At 56.6% G+C, this 24,944-nt stretch overlaps 2 protein-coding genes across 4 annotated transcripts in view; both read right to left on the bottom strand.

The window, feature by feature from the left end:
- The window catches only part of SIN3A (SIN3 transcription regulator family member A), a 32,552-nt gene extending 23,975 nt beyond the window's left edge, over nucleotides 1–8,577 (bottom strand). Inside the window, exon 1 of one of the 3 annotated variants that reach the window (XM_071441808.1) lies at nucleotides 8,526–8,577. The gene's annotated coding sequence lies outside the window, so the exon portion shown is untranslated. Of the gene's footprint in view, nucleotides 1–6,466; nucleotides 6,603–7,224; nucleotides 7,509–8,525 lie in introns of those variants that run through there. The other 2 variants (XM_071441807.1, XM_071441809.1) reach the window with 2 other exon arrangements.
- A 2,818-nt stretch (nucleotides 8,578–11,395) lies between these two features.
- On the bottom strand, nucleotides 11,396–23,770 carry PTPN9 (protein tyrosine phosphatase non-receptor type 9). Its single transcript, XM_071441805.1, has 13 exons — nucleotides 22,598–23,770; nucleotides 18,825–18,968; nucleotides 18,306–18,395; nucleotides 18,082–18,206; nucleotides 17,384–17,489; nucleotides 16,662–16,772; nucleotides 16,106–16,434; nucleotides 15,655–15,748; nucleotides 15,485–15,554; nucleotides 14,888–14,966; nucleotides 14,480–14,630; nucleotides 14,181–14,388; nucleotides 11,396–12,915 (listed from the first exon to the last, which is right to left on the bottom strand). The coding sequence occupies exons 1-13, from the start codon at nucleotides 22,628–22,630 to the stop codon at nucleotides 12,689–12,691; spliced, it is 1,767 nt and encodes a 588-aa protein (XP_071297906.1). The 5' UTR covers nucleotides 22,631–23,770; the 3' UTR covers nucleotides 11,396–12,688.
- Nucleotides 23,771–24,944: the final 1,174 nt, after the last annotated feature.

Here is a 24,944-nt window from a genome sequence, read left to right as displayed (position 1 = left end):
ACACAGACCCCAAGCGATGCAGAGCTTGTGAATGCAGTGTTTGAACACAAGAGGCTGGGGAAGGAAGGAGGTGTTACCTACACACCATTTATACTGACAATAGGAAAAAACCCCCTCTTGGACAGTCCAGGTAGGATGACAGCTGAGAGAGATGCTGTGAGAGATCCTAAAGGATGTTGCTAACACACAGAGCCTGAGCGATGCAAAGCTCATGAATGCAGTGTTTGAACACAACAGGCTGGGGAAGGAAGGATGTGTTATCTACACACCATTTATACTGACAACAGAAAAAAACCCCTCTTGGACAGTCCAGGTAGGATGACAGCTGTGAGAGATACTTTAAAACACGGGAAAAAAGCAGGATGCAGAATCAGAGTGTGAAGTCGCTTACAAAGCCCCAAAGCATTTAATACATGTGTATTAAGCACATTTCACGTGTAACTTTAGGGAAAGACATAGGTCTACTATACTAGGAGCATTTTGGGTACCACATGCCACACCTGTGGTGCTGCCAGCACCCTGGCCCCACTCAGAAGCTGGATTCCTGCCTGCCTGCCAGGGAGCACAGATCAGCAGCTCCCTCACTTACTCCCCTGTATTTCTTTTCATGTTCCTGCCCAACCTCAAGTTGTTTTTATGCAACTTGATTTCACTTCAAATCCAACAGGTCATTCTGCCACTGTCCCACTCCAAAAGGAGCCATGAATTCCTAGCTCTGTTGGATTGAACCAGTCACCCCAGTACTCTTCACTGCAAGCAAATTCCAGTGCTGTTTTCTGTCCATTGATAGTTATTGCCATCCTTGAGATGTTATCTGCTGTTTATCAAAAGCACGGGCAGCCTGTTAAGATGCTGGAAGGACAGAAAACAGTGAAACCACCCTCTTTTGACTCAGGATCTCTCCAAAGCAAGGCCTTTTCAGTTCAGTGCAGTTAAGACACACTCATTGCTAAGGCAAGCATATGGATAAATGAGAGGGAACAACATTCCCCCAGAATAATGGTAACAGCCAGCTGAGCCAATCCCCATCTACCAAGTCAGGACAGCTCTGCACAGTGTAAATCTGTCATTAATCAAATAACCCAAAGACCATTCACTGATATCTCATATCAAACATGGAAACAGGAATCAGCAGGACAAAGGTGCAAATTTTCTTCTCCATGACATAAAACATGGAAAACATTAGGAAAAATTTGTTTTGGAAGGGACCTTAGAGATTATTTCATGGGCAGGGACACCTTCCACTATCCCAGGTTGCTCCAAGCCCTGTCCAGCCTGGTCTCAGACACTTCCAGGGATGGGACAGCCACAGCTCCTCCAGGCACCCTGTGCCAGGGCCTGCCCACCCTCAACAGGAAAAAATTTCTTCCCAGTACCCAATATAAACCATCCCTATTAGCCCCTCCTTTCACTTGGAGAAGGTAGGACAACAAGGAAGATGATTTAATTTATTTCTGAAGTTACTCTCCAAGTTTAACCTCTCAAGAGGTCCCCAAATCACCTGGCAGGTCACAGACAGGAAGCAGAGCAGGACTCCTTGCTCAAAGTAAAGGAGAAAAGGTCATCAACTGCATCTTAATTGCAAGTTACAAACCCTAAGTAAGCCTGATCCCCAGCACACACTCAGCAAGCAGAACACACACTCCAGGAGCTCACTCCTCTAATGGTGCTGCACTGGTTGTCTTTTCAACCAGTCTCTGCTGATAAATGAAGAGCCAGAAGGTTAACATGGAGCTACTCCCCTCATGGAGCTACTTCACTCAGGCACAGGCCACATTTTGCTTTGCAAAAACAGAGTTTTATGCTAATAAGGCTGGGACTAAACTGAGTAAATCTGGCCTCACCCCATCCACCCACAGCAGAGCTGGCCAGGATTTTGCATGACAATGGCTGAGTGCATGACTAAAGTCTGGGCAAAGCCTTGGTGGCAGCTATTTACAAGCTACTCACCTACTTGGATACCCTTCTGCTCTGAACCCTGCTCCCTCGGCCAGCCCTGCCACTCACCTCTGACCTCCCAGGCTGCTTCTGCCCTCACCCTTTCAATACTGTGTGTAGATCCACGTGGTGTGGTGGCTGCTCAGTGTCCCACCCCTGGGTCTCATTTCCAGAGCATCACTCCACACTCACCCCTTCAGATGCACTCACCAGCCCCTGACGCAGAGGCTGCTTGAGGGCAGAAGATGGCTGGGAGGCTCACGTGCCCTTATGAGGATTAAAATGCCACCTCAGGCTGTCTGAGAAGACTTTTCCCTCTGAAGACACCACAATTCTTGGCCTGTGAGGCCACAGGAATCATGACAGCACCAAGGATCCATCACCACACACACACCAGCAGCATGAACATCAGTTTTTGAAGCTCCCAATTCTTGCAGGCCAAGTGTACAATCTTCCAACAATTTAGTTTGCTGTGAGGTTGATAATTGAAACTTCTGTAAAGCAAAAATTAAAGCTCATGTATGTTCATCTTCCCTCTGAATTCCCCTCACCTTCACCAACTGAGCTTGGACTCTGCTTTTATCCAAGCACTGGAGCTGCTTCAGCTGTGAAATTCTGTATTATAAAAGGGTGTGTGTGTGTGTGTATATATATATATATATATATATATATAGTCAATATATAGGTAATAGTCAATAGTAGCAGTCAATTTTCCGAGATAACACCACACTAACTCCCACCAAGGATCTGCAACCCACTGAGTAAGAGTGTCTCACAGCAAACCAGTCCTTAATGAAGATTGCTAATTGGCAGGCTTTATTAATCCTAGCAGAGAGATGGTCTCAAAGCTCTGCTGTACCCAGACAGAGACAGGTGATGGTAACTCTGCATCCATCACCACCCAAACCAGAGAGAGAGGGGAAAGCAGACCAGCACAACAACAGTGACTGGTCTGCATCCTGCAGGAGGAGATATGGTGCTGAATGGTCCCAAAGTGCATTCATTTCCTCACTGAAGTCCTGCTAATCTTCACCTGGCATCTCCCACCAATCTCCTCTGCTCAAAAGCTGGAGAGATCTGTCCTGCAGAAAGTCCTTCTCCTCCTACAGCCCACCAAAAAAAGCTGAGGAAGGAACAATGAGATGAAACCCAGGACTACATATGTCATTTTGAACTGATTTAGCCAAAGCATGCTGCTCAAAGGGCCAATTCCACCCACTTCCACCCTCAGTAACAACTGATTTCTCCTTAATGATGGCAAAGCCCAGCTAACGGAAAGATATTTTGAGAATAAGCACACAACATCAAAGACTTGTACCAAGAGTTTTCCCTCCACATTACAAACAATACTATGCTTATGCCTCATCTCAGAAATGCAGCACACATCTCTGGCATCCCCTCGTGGACTTTGAAGTGCAGATTGACAGAGCCCCAATTCAAACTGCAACATCTGTAACCTTAATTTGAGGGTTGAAAAGCCCTCAAAATACAGCAGGGACTGAAAGTAAGTCACAAAATTCAGGTACTTTCCTTTGTTAAAAGCATTAACAGGATGGATGCAGGAGATCTTAGCTCCACCTGAGCAGACCAAGTCAAGAATTGAATTCCCTTTCCCCAGCAGCATTTCTACCCAAACTCCCTTTTAACTCCTTAAAAGGAGCACACTTCATTCTGTCTAGGGGAGGATGAAAACTATTTGGTTTTTGTTCCCCTGAGGTTTTTAGTTTTTAGGCTTTTTGAGGGTTTTTTTGCAGGAAAAGGGAAGACACCTCTGGATCTTCCCACCTGTGCCACCTCCCAGCTCCGTGCCACAGGTAGGATTCATCAGGCAGACACACACACACACAGGATCTTCAGCTGGTAAAGCAAAGGAAAAATTAAGAAAAGCTATGTTGCATCTCAGTAACAATGCTAGAATTATGGAATTTTACCTCACCAGCTTCATCAGAGGGTTTCCCATCCATCTGCCCCACATGAGCTGGTGGGACAGATAAGGGCAAGTGGAGCACATCCCTTTGCCTCTACTGAGGAGAGCAAAGGAGTGGCAGTACTGACACAGAAGGAGAAGGAACAAAGAGGGGACGAGGCTGGATTCAGCTGGAGGAGCACTGCAGGGCTCTCCTCCTACCTGCTCACTGCTCCATGGGAGCAACAGAGGCACCAGAGCCCAGGTGCTCCCCTCTTCCATCACAAAACCACCTCTCTGGTGGCAGCTCTGCTCCCCAGCATTTTACCACATAATATCCCCAAAATCTCCATTATTTCTACTACAGGTTTTCCCACCAGATAAGCAGGGTCTTCAGGCATTGGAGATCAGCTGGTAAAGTTAAAAGAAAAAGCCAAATAGAGACTAGGAAGAAAGCAAATTGGGAAGGTGCACTGCCTCAACACCTGTTGGAAACCCAGCATACCTGTGAATAAACACCAGCTCCACCAACAAGCTGTAAAAACCCACTGGAGAGGATTTTGATCCCTCTGAAAAACTGCAGGGAAACTGCAGAGCTGCAGAGGATTCGTTTAACACACGTGAGGGCTTTTTAAAAGGTTTTCTTTCGAGGGAGAGAGGAGTCAAAAGTAGGGAGCAGCAAGTGTGAGTGTCAGCTCTGCTCCCGGAACAGTCACGGATGTCCTGCAGGACACATCCCACACAGGATTATGGAGGAGTGCACAGCAGTGCCTGCTGAAAGGAGCCAGCTCAGGTTCCAGCAGTGCTGCTAACCCAGCCACACGACTTCCAGAACATGACCCAGCTTGTTCAGCAGTCACTGCTACACTTTGTTTTTACAGTGCCACACAGCCCTGCAGCACGGGGATAACCCTTGGCCACGCTACAGAAAGGCACATCTGGGATCAGAGCATCATTCCAAAATGAAATGAGAAGCATCCTTAGAAAAAGGTGTTGGAAAAGCATGACCTGAAGCTTTGGGAGCAGTTGGGGGAGTTTTCTGCAGGGTGACATCGTGCCAGCACTCACCAAGAGGCAGATGGGACACAAAAAAACCCCACTTGTCCAGATGGGGAACAAGTCGGTGAGGCATTGATCCTTGCTTTGCCAAAAAGTGGCCCAGGTGCCAAACCCCACCACGGACACGATTCAAAACACACTCAACAGAGCTCAGAGCATTCTTCTGCCCTGTTTCCTAACTGCACCTACCCCATGCACAGAGGGAATGATCAGAATCCTTTTATTTAACCAAATGAAAAAAGACAAGACCCCAGCAGGGTTGGAAAAAAGTAGCCTGGTCCCAAAAGCACAGCCCAGCCTGAAGTGACAGCTATTATGGGGCTCTTTTCTGCTCCAGCTCCAACAGCCATAAAAGCTTTCCAACGCTGGAGAAGTCCAGAACAGCAATCTGGACAGAAAACGATTCATAAATCCTGGAAACGTAAATGATCCGCCTGCCAATTCCAACACGATGCTCCCAGCCCCACACGTGCCAGGAGCCTGAGCAGAGGGCTCCCCCAGCAACCCAGGCTGGGCCAGGGGGAGAGCATCCCCCTTCCCCACACTGCCCACAAAACCAGCCTGACTTCCCCCAAACTTGAGCGAATTAGTGCTGTTTTTTTTGGATGAACAACTACGTTGCAGCATCTCAAACTAATTCATGCTGAGACCATGTGTCTTCAGCAGAAGCAGAAGGTGGGAGGGATGAGGAGAAGATACTCTGGGGGGAGAAAGCACGATTTCCTTTTGCAAAGAGCGTACCCATGTGAAAAACCACTAACTTCACCTCAGCAGGGGAAAAAAAAAAAGACCCTAAAAAGTTAAAAAGGGGTTTTCTACTCTTGGAGATCCAGCACAGGCTGACACCTGGCTGCCAAGGCACTTTATGTGATGAAGGAAGTTTCACAGATGCTTTAAAATTAGTGTATTAAAATAAGATGCCATTTTAATTTAAAATACTGCACTATACAGTTAATCCTATATAGTAATGCTTACTTTTATGAAACTGTATTTTTTTTAATAATTACAAGTCAGGAGTGGAAAATGGCCAGTACAGATACAGCTGTACTGAATTAAGTTGGGCATTTCCCACTTGTTTACTGAGCCTGCACATTTTAGCACAACCTAAAGCGGCAAGTTAAAAGAAACATGAGGTGTTATGTCAGCCTTAAGCTACACTTTAACACACAGACCAGGTTTAGGTTCCTCTGGACAGCGTGGGAGACTGAAAATCCATGCACAGCTGGAGATGCCTTTGATAATGAGTTTAAAATAGAGCTGACAGAACTTATTTTGCCCCATTTCAGTGGTCCAAATAAATACATTTCTTCAGGGATGCAATTTGTATCTGAGCACATGTGCTATTCACACAAATAATGACTGTTAAAATTCAGAATGGCTCTGAACCCAGGCCAGGAAGAGGCAAAAAAACCAGAATTTAGTAAAGCAGACACAAAGCACAGTCATACTTTTAAAGCTACCTGAACTCCACCAGCCTCCTGCTATCAAAAAAAACCCAACCCTAAAGTAGTTTCTAGAGATGTACAACAGCCTGAAGCATTTAAAAAAAAATGGATGAAATACCAATGTAAGCATCTGCCAAGTTCAGAGCACGGGAGGACGCGCAGAGGGCTCGGGCTCGCTATTAAAATCGCGGATAAATTAACGGGTGCACGAGGAGCTCTCGGGTTTCCGTGCCTGTGCCGCTCCAACAGGTCCTTTCGGAGAGCCGCGCTGCGGAGCGGGAGAGCTGCGAGAGCCACGGGGGAGCCTCGGCCAGCCCGGAGCCGCCGCGGAGCGCCCGTGCCGCGGGGACCGGCACCGGCACAGCGCCTTCACGGCAACTCCGCCGGGAAGTTGGGCGAACAGCGGCACCGGGGAGCACCGCGCCGCCCCCTCGGCTCTCGGAACGCCCCCCGGGCGGGCGGGAGCCCCGGCGCGCGGTGCGGCCGGTACCGGGGCCGTGCAATGCGGGCGAGCGCTGCCGGGGGCGGTCCCGCCGCAGCCCGGGAGCGGCACCGGGCGGAGGGCGGGCGGAGGGGCGGGGGGAGGAGGCGGCGCCGGGCTCGCAGCGCGCCCAGCGGCCGCCGCACGCTCCGCCCGCCGCTCCCGCCATGCCGGGGCCGGGACACCCCGGCGGGGCGGGGCGGGGCGGGAGGACGCGCGGCCGCCCGCGCGGGCCGGGGCTCCCCGGGGAGCCCCGCCGCGGGCACCGACCGGCCCCCCCCCTCAACCCCGCGCCGCCGCCGCACCGGCGCCGGGCCCCGCCCCCTACGGATCGCCGGAGGGGGCCGGCCCCGGGCCCGGCGGCCTCCCGTCCCCGCCGCCCCGCTCTTCCTTACCTCGAAGCGGCTCCTGGCAGCGGCCGGGTCTCCCTCAGGGTCCGGGGGTGGCGGGCACCTCCCGGGCGGGCGGCGGGGGCGGGCTGTCCCCGGCGCAGTGAGAAGGGGGGGTCCCCGCGCCCCTCCTCCCGGAGGGGGGGGGCGGGCGGGGGCGGCGCCGGTGCCCCGGCGGGGGCGGGGGGCTCGGCGGGGGGGGTAAGATGGAGTAACCGTCTGTCGGCCGCCGCGGCGGAGCGCTGCCCGCTTCTCTGTTCCCCGGGAAATCCCGCCCCTCCTCGCGCAGGGGGGGAGCCCCGAGCGCCCGTTGGCTGAGACGCGCGCCCGTCACCGTCTCGGCCAATGGGAGCGCTGGCCCCGCCCACCAGGCCCTCCCCTATTGGCCGCGGCCCCCAGGAAGGGGATGTGGAGAGGAAGGGAGGGAGGAGAGGAGGGGGGGGAGCGACCGCCGAAGAAAAATGTCCGTATAAGCAGCGCACCCCGCCCCCGTCCCGCCTCTCCCGCCGCCCTATTGGCTGTGATACCAAAACTCCAGCCAATTGGAGAGCGGGGCCGCGCCGCCGTCACGGCGAGAAGCCCACCCACGCGGCGAATTGGCCCCGCCCGCCACCGGCGAGACCACGCCCCCCTCTCTGGGGAGCCCTTTTGTGGAATGTTTACATCGCGGCCGCGGCCCGCGCCAGCGGCTCCCCCCGTCGTCCTCCCCCGGGCCCCGGGCCCCGGTGCTAACCGGTTCGGCGGCGGGAGGGGAGGGGGGGGCTTGGCGGCGGGGCCCGGGCCCGGGGGCGGCGCGGCGCTGCCTTTTGTCCCCGACCCCTTCACTTCCGGGATGGCGGCGCCCCACGTGGGGCGGGTCGGTTACACGTGCGGGCGGGGGGCACAGGGCGCACATAGACACTCGCTCCCGCACACGCCCCGCACACTCGCACACGCTCACACTCACGCACGCACGCACCGAGGAGGAGGAGGAGGGGGGGGCCGTGGGCGGTGCGCGCCGCGGGGGGCGGCGCCCTCAGCCGCTGCAGCCAATGGCGTGCCAGGAAGGGGGCGTGGCCGCCGCGGCAATGGCCCCCTCCCTCCGTCCCCCCCGCACACACACACTCAGTCACTCGCCTCCCCCCCCCCGCCCGTCGCGCGCTTCCCGCCGGCGGGATCCGGAGCGCGCGCGCGCGCTTCCCTCCCCTCCCACCCCCCCCTTTTCCCTCAGGTTCCCGCCCGGCCGCCCGCCCGGCCCTTGGGAAGCGATTGCCGTGAAGGGGGGCGAAGCTGGGAAAGTGCGTGTGGGGGAAGCAGCTGTTACCTACCCTCAACGCGCAGGCGAGCAGCCCTGAATGGAGGGGGAACTCCCCCCGGGGCGGATTGGCCCCGCGGTGCCGATCGTCACGGCCGCACCGCCCACGGCGGGAGGGAGGGGGGCCGCGAGCGAGGGGGTGTGAGGGACAGGCCTCTCCCGGCGGCGGAGGGCGGGAGGGAGCCGGGCGAGCCGGTGCCCCCGCGGCGGCAGCCGGCCTTCCCCTCCGCTAGAACACGAGCTGGACGTGGGGGTTGATGCCTGCAATCACCGTGTTTGTCTCCCTTTGGAAAGTTGTGGAGCGGGCTGCTGGGCTCCCCAGACGGAGGCTGCAGCAGCCAGGCCTGGCCGCCCCTTAGTGCTCGTCTGAGCATCTAGAGCGTGCTCAGGAAAGGGTGAAATACAAACACCCATGTTCCACACTTCTGTTAAAATGTGTGTTTCAAGCACCTTTACTCAAACAAGGTCCAAATCTCCTAGTTGTATTTTTTTTTCTTTCCAGCTGCTCTTCCCTTTCTCAGAGCGGGAGAGCGTTGCAGGCGCAGGCAGTGGGGTGGTGCTGGGACAAGCAGAGGAGCTCTCTCCTCTGTCTCTCTGTAGCTGGGAGCTGCAGCTCGGTTTAACCCCTGGAAGGGCTCTCGACACGGGGGTTTGAGCCTGCATGGGCTGCGGTGCCACTGGAGATCGAGACTGAGCCTTGGAAACCGGAGGCAAGGAAGCAGAAGGGCTGGGAAATGAAGCGCTCTGGAGCTAGGCTCTTTCCAAACTCCCAGGGTACAAAATTACAAGCACTAAAGTAATCGTCATTAGTGAGGCGTGCACGCAGCCAAGAAAGCCAAATGAGACAGGTGGGCGCAGCGATGGCAGCGCCGCTTTAGGATTGCCCTGCAATGCCTTTAAATCCCCGTTTCCAAACTCCAGCGGAACTTTGGATTTCATTCTGTGGTGTTACTTTTGCCTGTGGTGGCTGATCCCCATCTCTGGGCTACTCCAGGGAAGAGGAGATCCTCCAGGCATCAGGCTGCTTGCACTCAACAGCCCATTTTTCCCACCGCTCTCCAAACAATACAAAGTTTTTCTTTCCAGTAACTTTTGGCTGTCTGCGTGAAGTGACCATTTCCAGAGAAATCCTTGTTTCTACTGCTGAGCAGGACCTGCTGGCACAGAAGGAATGGATGGAACAAAACATCATGTTGTGCAAGAGGACTGAAAATGCTGGCTTTGAGAAGAAACACAGCCCTGGAAATAGTAAGGGAGGGTGAATGTTTGGGTTGTTTTCCCATGGAAAAGGTTTACAACCTTTTCCTCCGCCTCCAGCACAGATGGGCTCTTCATCCCTCCTCGAAGGGAGCAGCATATCCGAGCTGTTCCCATTCAGAGCCAGAGTTGGTTATCTTCCTCCCTCTCCTCTGGTTATTCCTATCAGATACCCAGCACATGAGTCTTGGAAACGTTTTGGTTCTCTGCCCACATCCTGTGGGATTGAGCTAGAATGTACAACCACCTTTACCATGTGCACAGAGTGGGCTTGGTTGGGTTTTCACAGCCAGTGGAAAAGAGACATGGGCTGGGCACATTCGTGGGGCCACGTGGGACACTTGGCATCACCTGCAACTTTCTGATCTGGACCCAACACTTCGCCAAAAGCCCCACTGAGCCACAGAGAGCTGCTGCTGACAGCACAGGATTAACAATGAACTGCCAACACTCCCCTCCTGCACGTGTGCTGAGAAAGCCCAGCTGGGTGAAAAAGTTTGGCAGTGAGGAGGTAGGGCCCCAGGAGCCTTCCTTCAGAGGATGAGAGCTCTCTTGGAGGAGCCACCCTGCAATGGGTGCCTGGAGGGAAACTCTGGGGCAGGCTGAGCCGGAGGAGCAGATCACACTGCCTGGGCTGATGCTGCTCCAGGAGACAGCTGGGTGGAAAATGGTACCTGGAAGGATGGGACACTGCAGCTGAACCAGAATCACTCTCAGGCAGGATGTGCACACCTCCAGGGGTGCTCCCAACACCCACTTCTCTCTCTCCAGTGCACTTTGCCCTGGGACATGCAGCCCTTCCAGACAAATTCCCTGCTGCCTCTGGTTCTTTTCCAGCCTTCCAGTGCTTGTGTCTGACCTCAGTTTGGCACAGCCACGCCACAGTCCACCCACAGAGCACAGGGGAAAGCTTCTCCCTGTGCTAGTCCTAGAAAGACACTGGCATCCCTCACTTTTTTAGGCTCCAGCTGAACAAACACAGGTGCTGCTCTTCACACCCGCCAGCTGCCCTGCTCTGGGGCACGAGCTCTCTGGCTGGCTCTAGGGCTTCATTTGCACAAGCTGCCTTTTTTGTTCCCTCATCCCTAAGCCTCAGGCTGCTGCTGCTGCTGCTCTGGGACTGGCATTGCTTGCACCTGAAGGCACTGGGGCTGCCTGACAGCCCCAGGAGTTCCCCCTGATTTTTGTGCCCTCCATGCCAGCTCAGAGGGGATCCAGAAGCACAGAGGTGATGCCTGCACCCCCAAATCCTGCAGCAAAAGGTAGCAGCAGGCAGATACCATGGCCAGACAGGAGACTGATATCCTGAGGCTTGTCAAGGCCCTGGGAAAAGAGGCAGGAGCTTGGAGCAGGGTGGCTTGTGTCCCCCCTGGCTACGCCAGCTCATTGTGCTGCCTTCCCTCCTGACACTATCCTGCCTGCCCAGGAAAGCTTCCTGCAGCCTGGTTATCTCTGTCTCAGCCTCACCCAGGCCAGAAGAAGCCCTAAACACAGCCTTGTGCTCCTCAAAGTCCACATCTAGCCAGGGATAAGGCCAGAGCCAGCTGGTTTTTAGAGATCACAGCCCATGCAAAGCCCTCAATTCCCTCCTTCTGTCCTGCCCAATGCCCCCACGACAGCAAAGAGGACTGGTCACTGGTGGTATATTTATATATCAATACAAATAAAAACAAAACAACTCCCAAAAAAGTAACAACAACAAAAAGGTTTCTCTGAGAGCAAAATAGGAACATTTACAAATACTTCTGGCTCTGGCTTGGATCAAGTTAATGTTAAATACAAAAAAAAAAAAAAACCAAACACAAAAACCCCCAAAAGAAAACAAAACAAAACTGCCCAACCCCTGCGCCCCCCTCCCCCAAGATTATAAAAAAATAAGAATATACACATTCAAAGAGCTTATTACAGTATAAAGCTGGGGAGGCCCAGGCAGTGGCAGGGCTGGGGCTGGGGCAGGACTCGTTGCCTCTCCAGGGTTTGGGGTTTACTCTTGCTCAGCGCTTTCCCAGCCCATGACTCAACGCAGGGCTGGGCCTGCGGGTTCCCAGTGGCAGCTTGGGAAAGCCAGGCAACCTGGAGAGCCGGTCGGTCCCCACGGCCCCGTCACCCTGTCACCTCGTACCTAGTGACTCCCTCAGTGGCACCCAAGGGCCAGGGGATGCCTGCCAGCTCAGCACCCCCCAGACAGACAACCCAATCCTCCAGATCCTCCCAGGAGCACTGCTGCTATCTCTCTCCGTGGGGAGGATGAGACAAAGAAACAGAGGGGACACCATCAGGTATCCTTGTGCCTCCAGCGGGATGGGCACAGGAATGGGTACTGGGTCCCAACGCTGCCCATGAGGGGAAATAAGGGCAAGGAGGAAGACAAGACAGAGCCAGGACCAAACTCACCGCTCCAGAGATCACAGCAGTGAGGTGGCAGGACAGCGGGGACCCTTGGGAGCTGCTAAAGGGGAGGTTGTATATATGTATCTATATAATAGCCGGGGTGTCACAGCGGGGGTATATTATATACACACATACATACAGACACACACATGGAGCGTCAGGTGAGACCGAAGCACGTGCCTCTTCCTCAGCCCCAGGACTGGGAATACATTTCCTAGGACTTTGCAAAGACCCTCTCTAGGTACATCTTAGGTGGTCCCAACAACAACAAAAAAACCAAAAACAAAATAAAAAAACCCAACAACTCGAAGAGAAGACAAACCACCTCCCCAACCATCCAAACCCAACCGAAACACGACGGAGAGGAGTCAGAGCCCCTTCCCGTGCCGGCAAAGTGGCAGCCACCGTTTGGGTTGAATAAGGCACAGTTCCATAGCAGTGCTGACAGCTGAGGTGCTCTGGCCCTGCTGAGTCCCGGCGGGGCAGCCCCCGAGGATGGGCAGCGGCGTCCGAGGGAGGCAGAGGGTCTCAGTGCCCCGGCGAGCTCTTCTCCTGGGCGGCCCGGCTGTGGTTGGTGAGCAGCAGCCCCTCACGCTGGGCGTGCTCCAGGATGGCGGTGTAGCAGAAGTAATACTGCTCGGGGGTCTGGATGCTGAAGGCGCGCTGGCTCCGCATGCGCAGCACTGTCTGGTAGATGTTCAGCGTGCCCACGTCCTGCAGCTGTGACAGGCAGATGTCCAGCGCGCAGAAGGTACCTAGGGACGGCGATGGGATGGCATCAGACACCGAATGGCACCATCACCGCCCCTTGTGAGAAGTGGAGTGCTGGTGCTCAGCCCCCCACTGATCTCCTAAGGGCATCTGGGGACTTCTCCCAGGTCTGATGGTTGTGGGAAGTCCTGAGGACATGTCTCAGCTTGCAAACACACCGTGGGTTCTTGTAGTGTGTTTTTATACTTTGTAATACTTTGAAGTGTTTTGTTTTGTATCCCCGTATTTTTCCCAAATGGTTTATCCCAGACTGTACCCCCCTCCCTTTACCTGTGTAATCGCTCTCCCTTGCTGAGATCATCCCCAAACCCCCACCCTGGCTCTCTGTCAATCACTCAGCATCCCATCCCCTCCATCTAGAAGCTTTGGTCTAGGTCTTTGAGTGATTAGCCAGAGGCCAGGGGTCAGCCCCCCAAGCCTTGCCCCATACGCTGTCCTAAATGTCTACCCCCAGTACCCATCCCTTAGGGTCACTTCTTGGTTAGTAAAATGTTATCTATTTGGGTTTCCACCTCCCTTTAAATGTAACCTTAGCACATCTCCCGGGGCGCTCAGCAGGAGGCCCCCTAAGGTGCAGGAGCTCCCCAGAGCCCCTGAATAAAAAACCTTGGATTAACCCCTGCTAGGAGTCGGCCCTTTATCTTCTACCGATGTCTCTGGTGTCTCTTGTGCTGCACAGCCGACCAGCCCAGGTGCCCTCAGTACCCTCGGGGCACAGAGAGTGTCTGCCCCCAGCCCAGGTGCCCTCAGCACCCTCGGGGCACACACAGAGAGTGTCTCCCTGCCAGCCCAGGTGCCCTCAGTACCCTCGGGGCACAGAGAGTGTCTCCCCCCAGCCCAGGTGCCCTCAGTACCCTCGGGGCACAGAGAGTGTCTCCCCCCAGCCCAGGTGCCCTCAGTACCCTCGGGGCACAGAGAGTGTCTCCCCTCCAGCCCAGGTGCCCTCAGCACCCTCGGGGCACAGACAGAGAGTGTCTCCCCTCCAGCCTAGGTGCCCTCAGTACCCTCGGGGCACAGAGAGTGTCTCCCCTCCAGCCCAGGTGCCCTCAGTACCCTCGGGGCACAGAGAGTGTCTCCCCGCTGTCGGCTGTGTCGGGGCTGCCCCCCGGTGTCTGCCGACTCGGGACTGGCCGAGGATCCCTGAGAGGCTCCCCAGAGAGACAGAGGCAGTGGATCCCCAGGATGGAAATGCCTCAGGAAAGCTGGACCTGTCACCCCACCATCCCCAATCCTCCCCCACACCCATTACCTGTCCTGCCAATGCCAGCGCTGCAGTGCACCACAACTGGGGGTCCCCCGGGGTGGCCCTTGAAGCGAGGTCCCAGGGCGCTGACAGCCACTCTCTGCTGCTGCTTCACGGCCCCCAAAAAGTCAATGAGAGTGGCAGCGGAAGAGGGGACGCCATAATCTGGCCAGCTCAGGTACTGGAAGTGGGACACCAGCCGCCTCTCCCTGGTCTGGGGAAAGCAGGGGGTTTAGACTCTCTTTCCTCCCCTGACCCCTGGTGCCCCCATGCCATTCCTCCACCAGGCAGCTGTGCCCACGCACCTCTGAGCTGTGGATCTCCAGGATGGTTTTCTTGTAATGGTTGAGGTTCTCTACGCCCAGGTTGGTGATGGTCAGGGCCCCAAAGCACACCTGGAAATCCTTTTCCAGGGGCCAGTACTGGCCGCACTTCCTCCTGCCTCCCTCCTCCAGCCTGGGAGCATGACAACAACAAGCTGGTAATGTCCTCCTTGTCCTGCCTGAGACATCTCCCATACCACCCAGCCTTGGTCCTTTGGGGATCCCACAGGGAACAAACAATCTATCCTTGACCCAATGTCCCGCCTCTGTGGGGCTCTGGCTGGTACCACTGCTGCAGGATCACTGCCCGAGCCCAGCATTGCTTATCCCACACCAGAACTGCTCATTTGGCACAGAAAAAGAGGGCTGTGTCCCTCCATGAGCGCTCACCGGGTTGTCATCACAATCACCAGGACGTTCTGCTCCCACACCATGCGCCAGAAGTCACCGTAGGTGTTTTCCAGAGGCCCTGCAGGGACAACCAACACATCAGCCCAAAACCTCATGGATCTGGGCAACCCCCTGCCCAGTGGAATCCACCAGCCCCCCATCACCCCCCCCAGGAAACCACAGTCCCTTCCTGTAGGGGCTGACCCAGGTGTGGATCCATGAACAGTCTGGAGCTGCCACTGACTGTCACCTCCAGCACTGTGTCCCTATGGCTCAGCGCTGATCCTGCCTCTCTGCTCATCCCTGGGCAGATGGGGCAAATCCAGAGCTGGGATAGGGGCAGGGAGAGGGCTGCTATCATGGATGAAGATGAATCCCCTTGCTCTCTTCCAGGAAAAACTTCAGTCCACTAGCTGGAAACTGAGAGGGGAATAAATACACCCAGTGAGGAGTAAATACCCCCTGGGAAAAGGGGGACCTGCTGGGCAGTGCCCAGCTCCTGGGATGGCCCCCATGGCCAGCAGCTGACACTGGGCAGAGAGGTGGAACCCATGGGTGCACCAGGAGCAGAACATCCCCTTGTTGGCTCAGCCATACCCTGAGTGCCGATGTAAGCATTCCTCTGCTTGTAGCCATCCATGAAGCTTGCATTGATGTAGTCAGTCAGCTGCAGGGAGAAAAGCATGGGTGAGATAAAGCCTCCAGACCCCTGGGACAGCTTTGCCAGCTTCCCACAGGACTGTGGGGTTCCTCCTGGGCTGGCTCACCTCCGGGCGGCTGTATGGCTTTGCCAGCTTGACACGGGTTTGGTCCAGGCAGGGCACGTCCCCATACCGGTTCTTGTCCTGGTTGTAGGGTGCCCTGGAGAGGGAAGCAGGGATGTATTCCAGGCAAGGCAAAGGCAGCATCCCTCCCTCTGTGCAAGCCTCTGGGGCCCGTAGCCTGGGCTCTGCTGCCATCACCTGGCCAAAGCCTCGGGAAGCAGAGTCCCGGCCACGTCCTGGTCCCTGCTGTCCTCTGCAGCTCCCCCTTATTCCCAGAGGCTGCAGGACCCACAAAAGGGCTCCCACCAACCCTAGGCTGGGGTTCTCTGTTGCTAACCCAAAGCCCCACACCATGAAGCGGCTGATGGCCTCCACCCAGCAGCAGAAACCTGGGGTGGGGGTGCTCACAGCTTTTTGGGGTGAGAGGGGCACCTGGCTCCCTCCCACAACTCACAAAGAGCAGGCGAAGGTGCCGGCCGGGCTCCTGCGCCGAATGTCTTCGTACTCCTCATAGATGCCACGTTTCTGCTTGTGGCTGACATGATCCAGCAGCTCCTGCAGGGTGACAGACTTGGGCCCGGGGACATGGACGGAGCCGTTATCTTTGGGGGCCGCCAGCGGCACCAGGATGAGCTCGTCCAGGGGGTCGGGGTGCCCGTTCTGCTGGGGCAGGAACCGGCAGTTCCAGCTCAGAGGGTCCAGTTTGAGGGACCCTCCGAGGTACTCAGGGAGGCATTCCCGGGGCAGGTGATCCTTCAGCTCTGACATCTTCACCATCTGCACCTGTGAGAGGAAGGGGAAAGGCAGGGGTGACTCCAAGAAGGCTGGAGAGGATTCACCAGGGATGGGGACAGGGATGCCAAAGGTCTGGTGCTTGGCAGCTTCCAGCAGATGGGGCTGAATGGCACAAGCTGCTTCCACCACCCTGGCACGAAGGGAAAGCAGCCTCAGCCCTGCCTGCTGAGGGTCCTGTGCCAGGAGAGTCCCATGTCAGGAGGGTCCCCACTCACCCGCTCCCGCAGCTTCTCCTTCAGCAGCAGGCTGATGATGGAGTAGGGCACACGGAACCACATGGGTGCTCCCACGATGAAAACCTTCTTGAGCCGAGCTGGGAAGGCACCCTGTGGGCATGAGGAGGGGGTCAGACCCACTCTGCTGTGGCAGGGGACATATCCCAGTAGAGGTGACAGCAGCCAGCACAGGGAACCCATGAGGGCAATGCCACATCTGAAGTGTGCCTCGCACGCTCACAGCTGTGCTTGCTTTTATGACTTGATACAGAACCAAATTACTTCCTTGGAATTAGGTAAGCAGAGGGTTTGGCTCCACAGGGAGAGGTGAAGACTGGGAACCAGGATTATGCAAAGAACACACCCCGGCCAGTATTTACTCTTATTGATTTTCTTTCCGGAGAAGGGAGGAGGCACCAAATGCCAGCACGATTAAAAAATAATTTGCATCTGTTTTCCCAAAAGTGCTGCCAGCAGCTGTGAGAGGAATCCAGCCCGGGGACAGCTGATCCCTCCCGCCCGCGCCACACCGCAGCCACAGCCGGGTCCAGCCTGGCAAGCTCCCAGTGCCTCCCCGAGGTCCTGCAGCTGGTGCTCCTGGCTGAGACGTGGTCAGCGTGGTCTGGGGGGCAAATTGATGCCAAAACCACAGGACTTTGGGTTCTTGGTGAGTGAGTGGCCCACACACTGTCCTCAGATATCAGTGAACCCCCAGGTACCACCTTGAGCAGGTTGAGGATCTTCTTGCTGAGGTCCAGCTCGAAGTTGGTGTACTGTGACCCTGCCATGTCGTAGATGAATACCAGCCCGTTCCTTTGTGTCTCAAAGCTGAGAGGAGGAAAAGAACAACATCAACCCCACAACATGCAACCACCTGGCTCCTGCACCACCAGCTCTGCCCCACACTGACCCCCGAAAATCCCTTGCCATGCTTCCAGAAGGACTCACAGACTCAAACCTTGCTTCTTCCCAGCTGCTTCACCATCTCTTCCTACAACCGTCATTTAAGCCTGACTTGTGCCTTAAGCCTGCCTCAGCAGCATCACTCGTGATGGGTAAGGTCAAAAACAGAAAGAGCCCAGCAGGATAAATGGCAGGGGAATGTCCCGGGTTTATATTTTTGGCAGGGCTCACGTTACGTCTGTCTGATGGTGGGGCTGCCTCCTCCCCAGCCAGAGCCTGAAGGAATCCAGGACTTTGCTAAACTGAACCCAGGGCGTGGACAGGGCAAGTCTGCAAAGAGCCTGGCTCAGGGCTTGGGGGATTTTGCTCCCCTGCTGAACAGCTCCATAAGGAGGACTGGCTGGAGCTCAAACCAGGGAATTTCAAGCTATGAGGAGCAGTGATCTCCCTGGCAAGGAACGTGCTCGCTGGGGACCCTGCAGTGTGAGACAGGGTACCCCTGCAGAGGCAGGCTCACCTCTCCACAGCTCGGTCCAGCAGGTAGAAGAGAGCCTGGAGCACCACGTGCTGCACACTCTTGCTGGGGTGGTGCAGCTTGGCTGTGAACAGGGCGATGGAGGCTCCCGAGGGGTCCCGCACGCTCTGCCGAGGAAACGGGGTCAGGTTCCTGAGCACCCCCATGGAACAGAGCTGGGATAAGCCACCCAGCTGGGGGAACTCCCTGGGGGACACCCCACCTACCAGAATGGTGAATTTCCCACTGAGCAGCTCCGAGCGCAGCGGCTCCTCGTGCGGCTTCAGCTTCACAATCCCCTCCTTCAGCCGCGTCTCCTGTGGCACAGAGGGCAGTGACAGGGGACACAGGGGGCACAGGCACGGCCCACCTCTGCCCTACGGGGCACTCAGCTGTCCCAGGGAACCTCTGCTCCATGGGATCATCTTCCAGTACACCCCCCAGTAACAGAAGGAGCAGCCTTGCAACACCAGGTTGGAAAAGGCAATCATGGATGTATATCCTTAACATATAGGGAAATGCTCTGTGGGCAGCACACACCAGCCAGGAGGGCACCCCATGAGCTGCTCCCAGAGCACGGGAAGGGATTGGGATCGGTGAGATCTCCATGGCAACCTGCCTTGGCTGAAAAAGCATTTTCCAGCTGGATAAAACTTGTAAGGGAGAGAGAAAAAGAAAAAGGAGGAGGGGGAGGGTGGTCCCAGGGAGCAGGAAGCCCTCAGATGGGGGGTTCCCATCTCACTTACCCGGTAGGAGTGGAAGAGCTCGATGGCCCGCAGGACATCGAACTTGCGGGCCATGAGGAACTTGACAGCCACATTCCAGGAGAGCGGGGACACATTGTACTGGCCTGTCCACTTGTTGATCTCCTCCAGGAACTGCTTGGTGGCCTGTGGGGGAGATCAGAGGCATGCAGTGAGACAGGGTGAAAGGAGGAGGAGAAGGAGGAGGGGTGGCCAAGGAGCATTCCTGGTCATTGTGGAGATACAATCCTCAAAAGACCCAGCAGCTTCTCAGGGTGAAGCAGGGAGCTCCACCACAAAAGGGTAAGGGCAGTGGTGATGGAGACGGCAGAAATGCTGCATGGGAAAGGGAGCAAGGGGTGGGAAAAATGGCCTGGAGGCTGGGGTACACTTATGGAAAGGAGAGGGGAACTAAAAGGAGGATTTTACAGGTAACAAACTCCCATTCAGACACAGCACCCCCAGCACAGCCCCATCAGCTGGCAGTGGCCTCCTGGGGCTGCAGCTCCATCACGGGGCAGCGAACTCGGCTGTGGGAACACAGGCAGTGACACTGAGGGCTGACACTTCGACCTGCCACAGGGCATGGACCAGCTCGCCCAGTAACACCAGTTTCACACATACATGGAACACCAGGAGGGTCCCAGGACGCAGCTTTGCCTTCTGCTGTGGATTGATCCCCTGTCCCACACAGGAGCCCCAGGGGAGACAGGGCAGTGCAGCCCAGTGTTCCACTGCATCCTGCTCAAAGGATGCAGGCAGCATGGAGGGAGACACCAAAATGCCTTCCTCCTACCCAGGCATACACCAAAATAAACCAGCTTCCAAGCTGCCCAGAGCAGAGGATGGTGAGCAAGGAGGTGGAGAGGGAGGGGAGTGCTGAAGGCTGGCTCCAGGAGGGAGGGAGGCAGCCAGGCGGCGGTGTAGGATGTCAGGCACGGAGTTACTGGGAACTATTCAGAGTTACTGGGAGCTATTGAGCCAGAAAAGCTTGTCGGTGTTAATGACTTCCGACAGGAGGAAGCGAAGGGCCGGGGTTTATCGGCGGCGCGAGGCTCGGCAGGGACAGGGAGCCCCTCTCATGGGATGGGTCAGAGGAGCCCAGCTCATCCCAGGGGTCTCTCTCAGCACTCTGCAGACAGGAGCTCCCTAACTTGGTCCCAGAGTCACACAAAGCAGCCAGGCAAGCACCACAGGAAAATAAATGGGGCAATACAGGAACCATCTTCAGCCTTAACACAGCACACATCTACACATACAGGAATATTCTATCTGTAAACATATCCTATCAATATATCCTGGGCACACCTCTGCTTTGCCAGGGCATCCCCTGTGGCACCCAGCTGCTCAAAATCCAGGGCTGCAGATGCAAACCCAAAATAAGTGAAGAAGATCCTTCCCCAGCACATGCAGGACAGGCAAGGTATGGGAGTGAGAGCCAGGTACAAATCCCACTTCCCTTGGACAAAGACCAGAGCTGACACCACAGCCTAAGCTGGCAATGATACACCAAGATAATGGGAAGGGAGTCCCCAGATGATGGGAAGAGAGGCCCAAAGGGCATGATGGCAATGAGGAGAGGATGCAGCCTGCAGTTCAGGTCTGCTTCCTCAACATCTAACCCTCCACACTTCACACAATCCCATTTCCAGCAGCTGTCATGAGGGATGATGGGCTTTTTGCAAGGGGAAGATGCACTACACAAGAACAAGCACTATCTTTGCAGGGCAGTTCAGCCATGAATTCCAGCTTTCCCTGGGAACAAAACCAAATTCCAAACTTACCAGGGCTGCCATTCAACAGCAGGGAGCCAGGCATTACAGAGCTGAGCATCAATGCCAGCCATAGCTCTGCCCCCTTTGTGCTCCACTGGGTCTCATCATCATTCCTAGCCCCAATCCCAAATGGATTTATACACATGTCAATCCCAGCAGAACAGGGATTGCTCCACGTGCCAAAAACAAAGCCTGTGACCCAGAGCTGCAGCAAGAAGTCCTGTTTCTGCAGCACTGAGAGTGAAATTGTCCGTGGCCAGGCGTTTGGAACAATGCTGGTCTTTGGAGTGCTGGCGTCATCCCCGTCCCCGCTGTGCTGGAGCAGGGTGGTGACAAAGCCACTGCTGCCGGAATCCAGGGGTTCTCCCAGCCCTCCTCCCCCAGGCAGCAAACCTGCCCTCCTTCTTCAGTGTGGGGAAGTGGGGGATAAAGCTGTGAAAACTGCAGCTGGGCTGAAAACCTTCAAGGAAAATTGGTTTGGCTCCTCGGGGATAGGCTAGGGAGGGAGGCGCAGAGAGCCAGTAGAAGAGATGTCCCAAGGCTGGCCTAAGAGGAGAAGGGTGAATTTCCCTCTGGCTTGCTGTTGGTAACAGGGGAGAGTGGAGGAAATCTTGATGGTTCCAAGAAGGATGAAGGGATGGCAGGAAGGGCATGTTCCAGCCCAAACCACCACTTACCCACGAAAAGAAGGAAACTTCCGTTATTTTGGCTTCCAAGCCACCGAGGGCAGCACGAAAGGCAGCCTTCCCCACACCAAGCTGATGACCCAAACCTGGAGCCATTATTGCAAACATCTCTTCACCTTCTCCATCCAATATTCCCAAACAAACCAGACATTTCAGATCCCTCTCCTGGGATGCTGCTCCCACTGCAAACCAGCCTTCCCTGCCGGTGCAGGATCTCCAAAACCTCTATTTCTGGAAGCTTTGCCCCCTCCATGACACAGGAGAAACGCAAATCTCAGGCACCTGTGGGGACAGAGGACACTCCCTCCTTGGACGCTCCAAGGACACTCCCCATTCCTTGGGATTTTATCACCCTGGAGAGAGCAGTGCTGCTCCCAGGAGGAAAGAGCCTGGTAGCTCTGAATTTGCTGAGCACCACCGCAGGCTGCAGGAGGGGCTCTTCCACGGAGGTTTTGGAACTCGGCACCTCCATCCCAGCCCTCCTAAACCTCCCTGTAGAAACGAAGGATTTTTAAAGGAGAAAACCAACCAGCCAACCAACTGGAAAACCGACCATTTTGGAAGGAAAACGGGACTTTTTTGCCTTGGCTCTGCAGTCGCCAGCGCCACCAACGTGGCCAATGTGACAGCCCGAGGGGGCAGAGGGATCCCGGCAGCTCGCCCAGTCCCGCTCCCAGGCTCCACATCCCCATCCACAGGGAAGCCCAGCGGCCGTGGGTGGGCAAGCCTGGGGAAGAGGACAAAGGAGGAGACAGGCAGGGATTGCTGCGGCCACCCGAGGCGGCCCGGCCGGCTCCAGGGCCCCGTTCCCCGAGCCCAGCAACATCCTCCCGCGGTGACGCAAGGCCGGCGGAGGAAGCCGGGACGTCACGGGAGGCCTGGGGCGTGGGAAGCGCGTGCACACGCATCCATCCATCCATCCATCCCCACGCATCATCCCCACGCATCATCCCCACCGCAGGGAGCCTTGCCAGCGGGGCCACGCTGCCCTGGGGATGCGGGACCCACGCCCCAGCACCCACGGCAGGGGCCTTGCGAGGGCTCCTGGGGAACGGGAAGGCTGGGGGGGTGCGTGGATGGGGGTTGTAGGGTGGGCGCTGCGTGGGTTGGGAGGCTGCGGCTTTGGCGGCTGCATGGGTGGGGGGCTGCGTGGGGATGGGGGCGCTTCCCATCGGGAGAATCGCCTGGCTGGGAAAAAAAACCAGCCTGGCAACCCGGGCTAGCCAAAAAACGATGGGAAAGGAGCGGTGTGGGGAAGGAGCCCTCGAGGTCCTGCCCAGCCCGACCCGGGGAAGAGGAGCCCGGCGGGACCTACCTGCTCCTCCTCGGCGCTGAGCTCCGCGGCCATGCTGCGCGCCGGGCCGGGCCGGGCCGGGCCGAGCCGAGCCGGGCTGCTCTAGGCGGAGGACGCCCCGGCGGAGCCCATCCCCGGCGCTGCGGGCACCGGCCCCTCCCGGCGGCGAGGGCGGCTCCGCCCCAGGGGCCCCGCCGAAAGTGCCGAGAAAATTAAAATAAAACGGGGGAAAAAAAATTAAATTAAATTAAATATCTATGTATGCGTGTGCGTGTGTTGGTGTGAGCCCCCCGGGAAGTTTGGCTCGGCCCGGGAGCGCCGCTCGGCTGGGCCGGGCCGAGCCGAGCTCCCGCCCCGCTCCGCTCTGCCCCGGCGGGGGCGGCGGCAGGAAGCGCCCGCAGCCCCCGGTCCCTCCTCCCCGTCCCCTCCCCGCGGCTCGGCCGACCCCGCAGGGCGGGCGGGGGACAGGAAGCCCTCCCCGGCGGGGGGGCGAGCGGGGGACAGCAGCCGGGATGGGGCCGGAGGGGCCCGGTGCCCCCCCGGCTCCGCGGCGGCTCCCCGAGCCCCGGTTCCGGCCGCGGCAGGCGGGAGCGCCGCCGCTAAAATGGTGGCAGCATCCTCCTCCCTTTGCTGGTGCTGGATAAAATTCCCGGCAGCCGCATCCTCCCTTGCTGTTACTGGATAAAATTCCCGGCACAGCTTTCTCCCTTGCCGGGATTCCAGCCGCGCAGCCTTCCCCTACGAGCAGGAGTCCGGGGTTTCCAGGCGTCTCTTTCCACTTCTTCCTCTACGGTCCCTAAATTGCATTTCCCAGCCGAGCGCAGGTGTCAGCGCCTGGATGGAGAGTCCCGAAGCTCCTCCGGGAAGGAGCGGGGATCTCGGGAAGCACAGCAGCGGTCGCTCCAAAAAGCCAGGCCCTGGGACAAGGGGACATTTTGTTCAGCCGAGGAGCACTGTGCTGGCAGCGTGCCTACAGCCGGAGCCTCTGCACCTAACTGGGAGAAAATGGAAGTAGGGTAAAGGGAAGGGGCTGAAAGCCCCGGCTGGATGAGGGCTCCAGGCTGGCTCTGTCCCCCAGCGCCCCAGGCCACATCTCCTGGTCGAGCTGCCTGCTCAGCTCTCCTGCCCCGGGCCAAATTTCAGCCCCCGGTGGGGTGACCCCTCCAGCGGAGCTGCTGCCCGTTCCTGCTGGGAGTGGGATCGCACCCAGCAAACAGAATAGTCACGGCACCAAACTGTGCTGGCCCCTGCGACTTCCGTTTGACACCCTCCCTCCAAAAACAGCCTTTCGTTCCCAACAGGAATTGTAACGCAAATATTTATTTCTCCAGCCCAGCTCATGCTTTTAAAAGGGAAACTATGAGGCATCATCTGGAGCCGGCGGGAAGCTGCAGTCGCTTCCCTCTTGCTCTCCTCCATCAGCGCACACAGCCCCTGTTCGGGTGTATTTACTCTCCTTCCCTCCTGGAGGACCTTGGAAAGCTGCTGGAGGGCAGTAACCTGAGCTGCAGCTTTCTCTGCCCTAAGGGATGCACAAATCTTCCATCCAGATGCCCACCTCCGGGTTTAATTGCCTGATGGAAAGAAAACTCTGCTGACAGGAGGCTGGATGAGGTCTCCTGCTCAGCGCTCTCCCTCCAGACGTCTGCCAAGCAGGGAGGCTGAAGGTGGGAACCTTTGAGGGATTGGGAGGTTAAGGCAGTCCAGGTGCTCATCCTCTTTCCCTGGGTCAGCTGCTTCATATGTTAAAAAAATAACACCGAAACCAGTAACTTAAGCAGCTGTTTGAAAGCGACAGCTCTAACACTGCGGGGCCAGGGTGCCACTTCCCTGGCGGGGAAGGGGAGGGGAGGGCAGCCCCCTCCCAGAGCCAGGCCAGTTCCTGCTGCCCGCTGCTATCATCAATAGCGCTGCACGGCCAGATGGTCGCACACAGCCCACACGCTTGGCACAGAAACCAGGCTCTTTCTGGGAAAAACGGGGGGTGCAAGGGCAGGATACAAGTGTACCCGCTATCTGCAGGTGGCCATCCCCATTCTCAGTATCTCCTCCAGGGGAATTTCCATAGAGAGCTGGGAAGAGAGTCCCCAACGCTGCTGTGAGCTTGGTATTTCATCTCCCTCCTTTTCATCTCTCTCTGGAAACCAACCTGGGGACAGTGAGAACGATCATTTCATCCCCCCAAAACCAGGGAGGGGGAGCAGCTGGTGCTTAAAAGGTGGGGTTGGGCTGGGATGAGAAAGACAGGACAAGAGACTGAAGTACCTCGATGTGCAGAGAATTAAACCCACACAAGCGTTTCCTCTGCTCCAGTCAGCACTGGAACCAATTTTTCAATCCCTATTTGGGAGGCACAGCACGCATCCAC

This window comes from Agelaius tricolor, unplaced genomic scaffold (assembly GCF_023055355.1).
Source record: "Agelaius tricolor isolate 1412-34295 unplaced genomic scaffold, bAgeTri1.0.p SCAF_16, whole genome shotgun sequence".
Lineage (NCBI taxonomy): Eukaryota > Metazoa > Chordata > Aves > Passeriformes > Icteridae > Agelaius > Agelaius tricolor.
The sequence above is the reverse complement of the archived record's forward strand: the minus strand, read 5'-3'. Positions and strand labels throughout refer to the sequence as shown.

Bases quoted from the DNA above. Each gene is read 5' to 3' on its own strand.
- PTPN9 (XM_071441805.1), bottom strand. From the start codon at position 22,630: ATGGCCGCGGAGCTCAGCGCCGAGGAGGAGCAG. The intron at 18,969-22,597 runs GTAGGTCCCGCC...TCTCCCCCACAG, and splicing joins TCAGCGCCGAGGAGGAGCAG to GCCACCAAGCAGTTCCTGGA. The intron at 15,555-15,654 runs GTGAGCCAGCCC...TTCTCCCTGCAG, and splicing joins AGCCATACAGCCGCCCGGAG to CTGACTGACTACATCAATGC.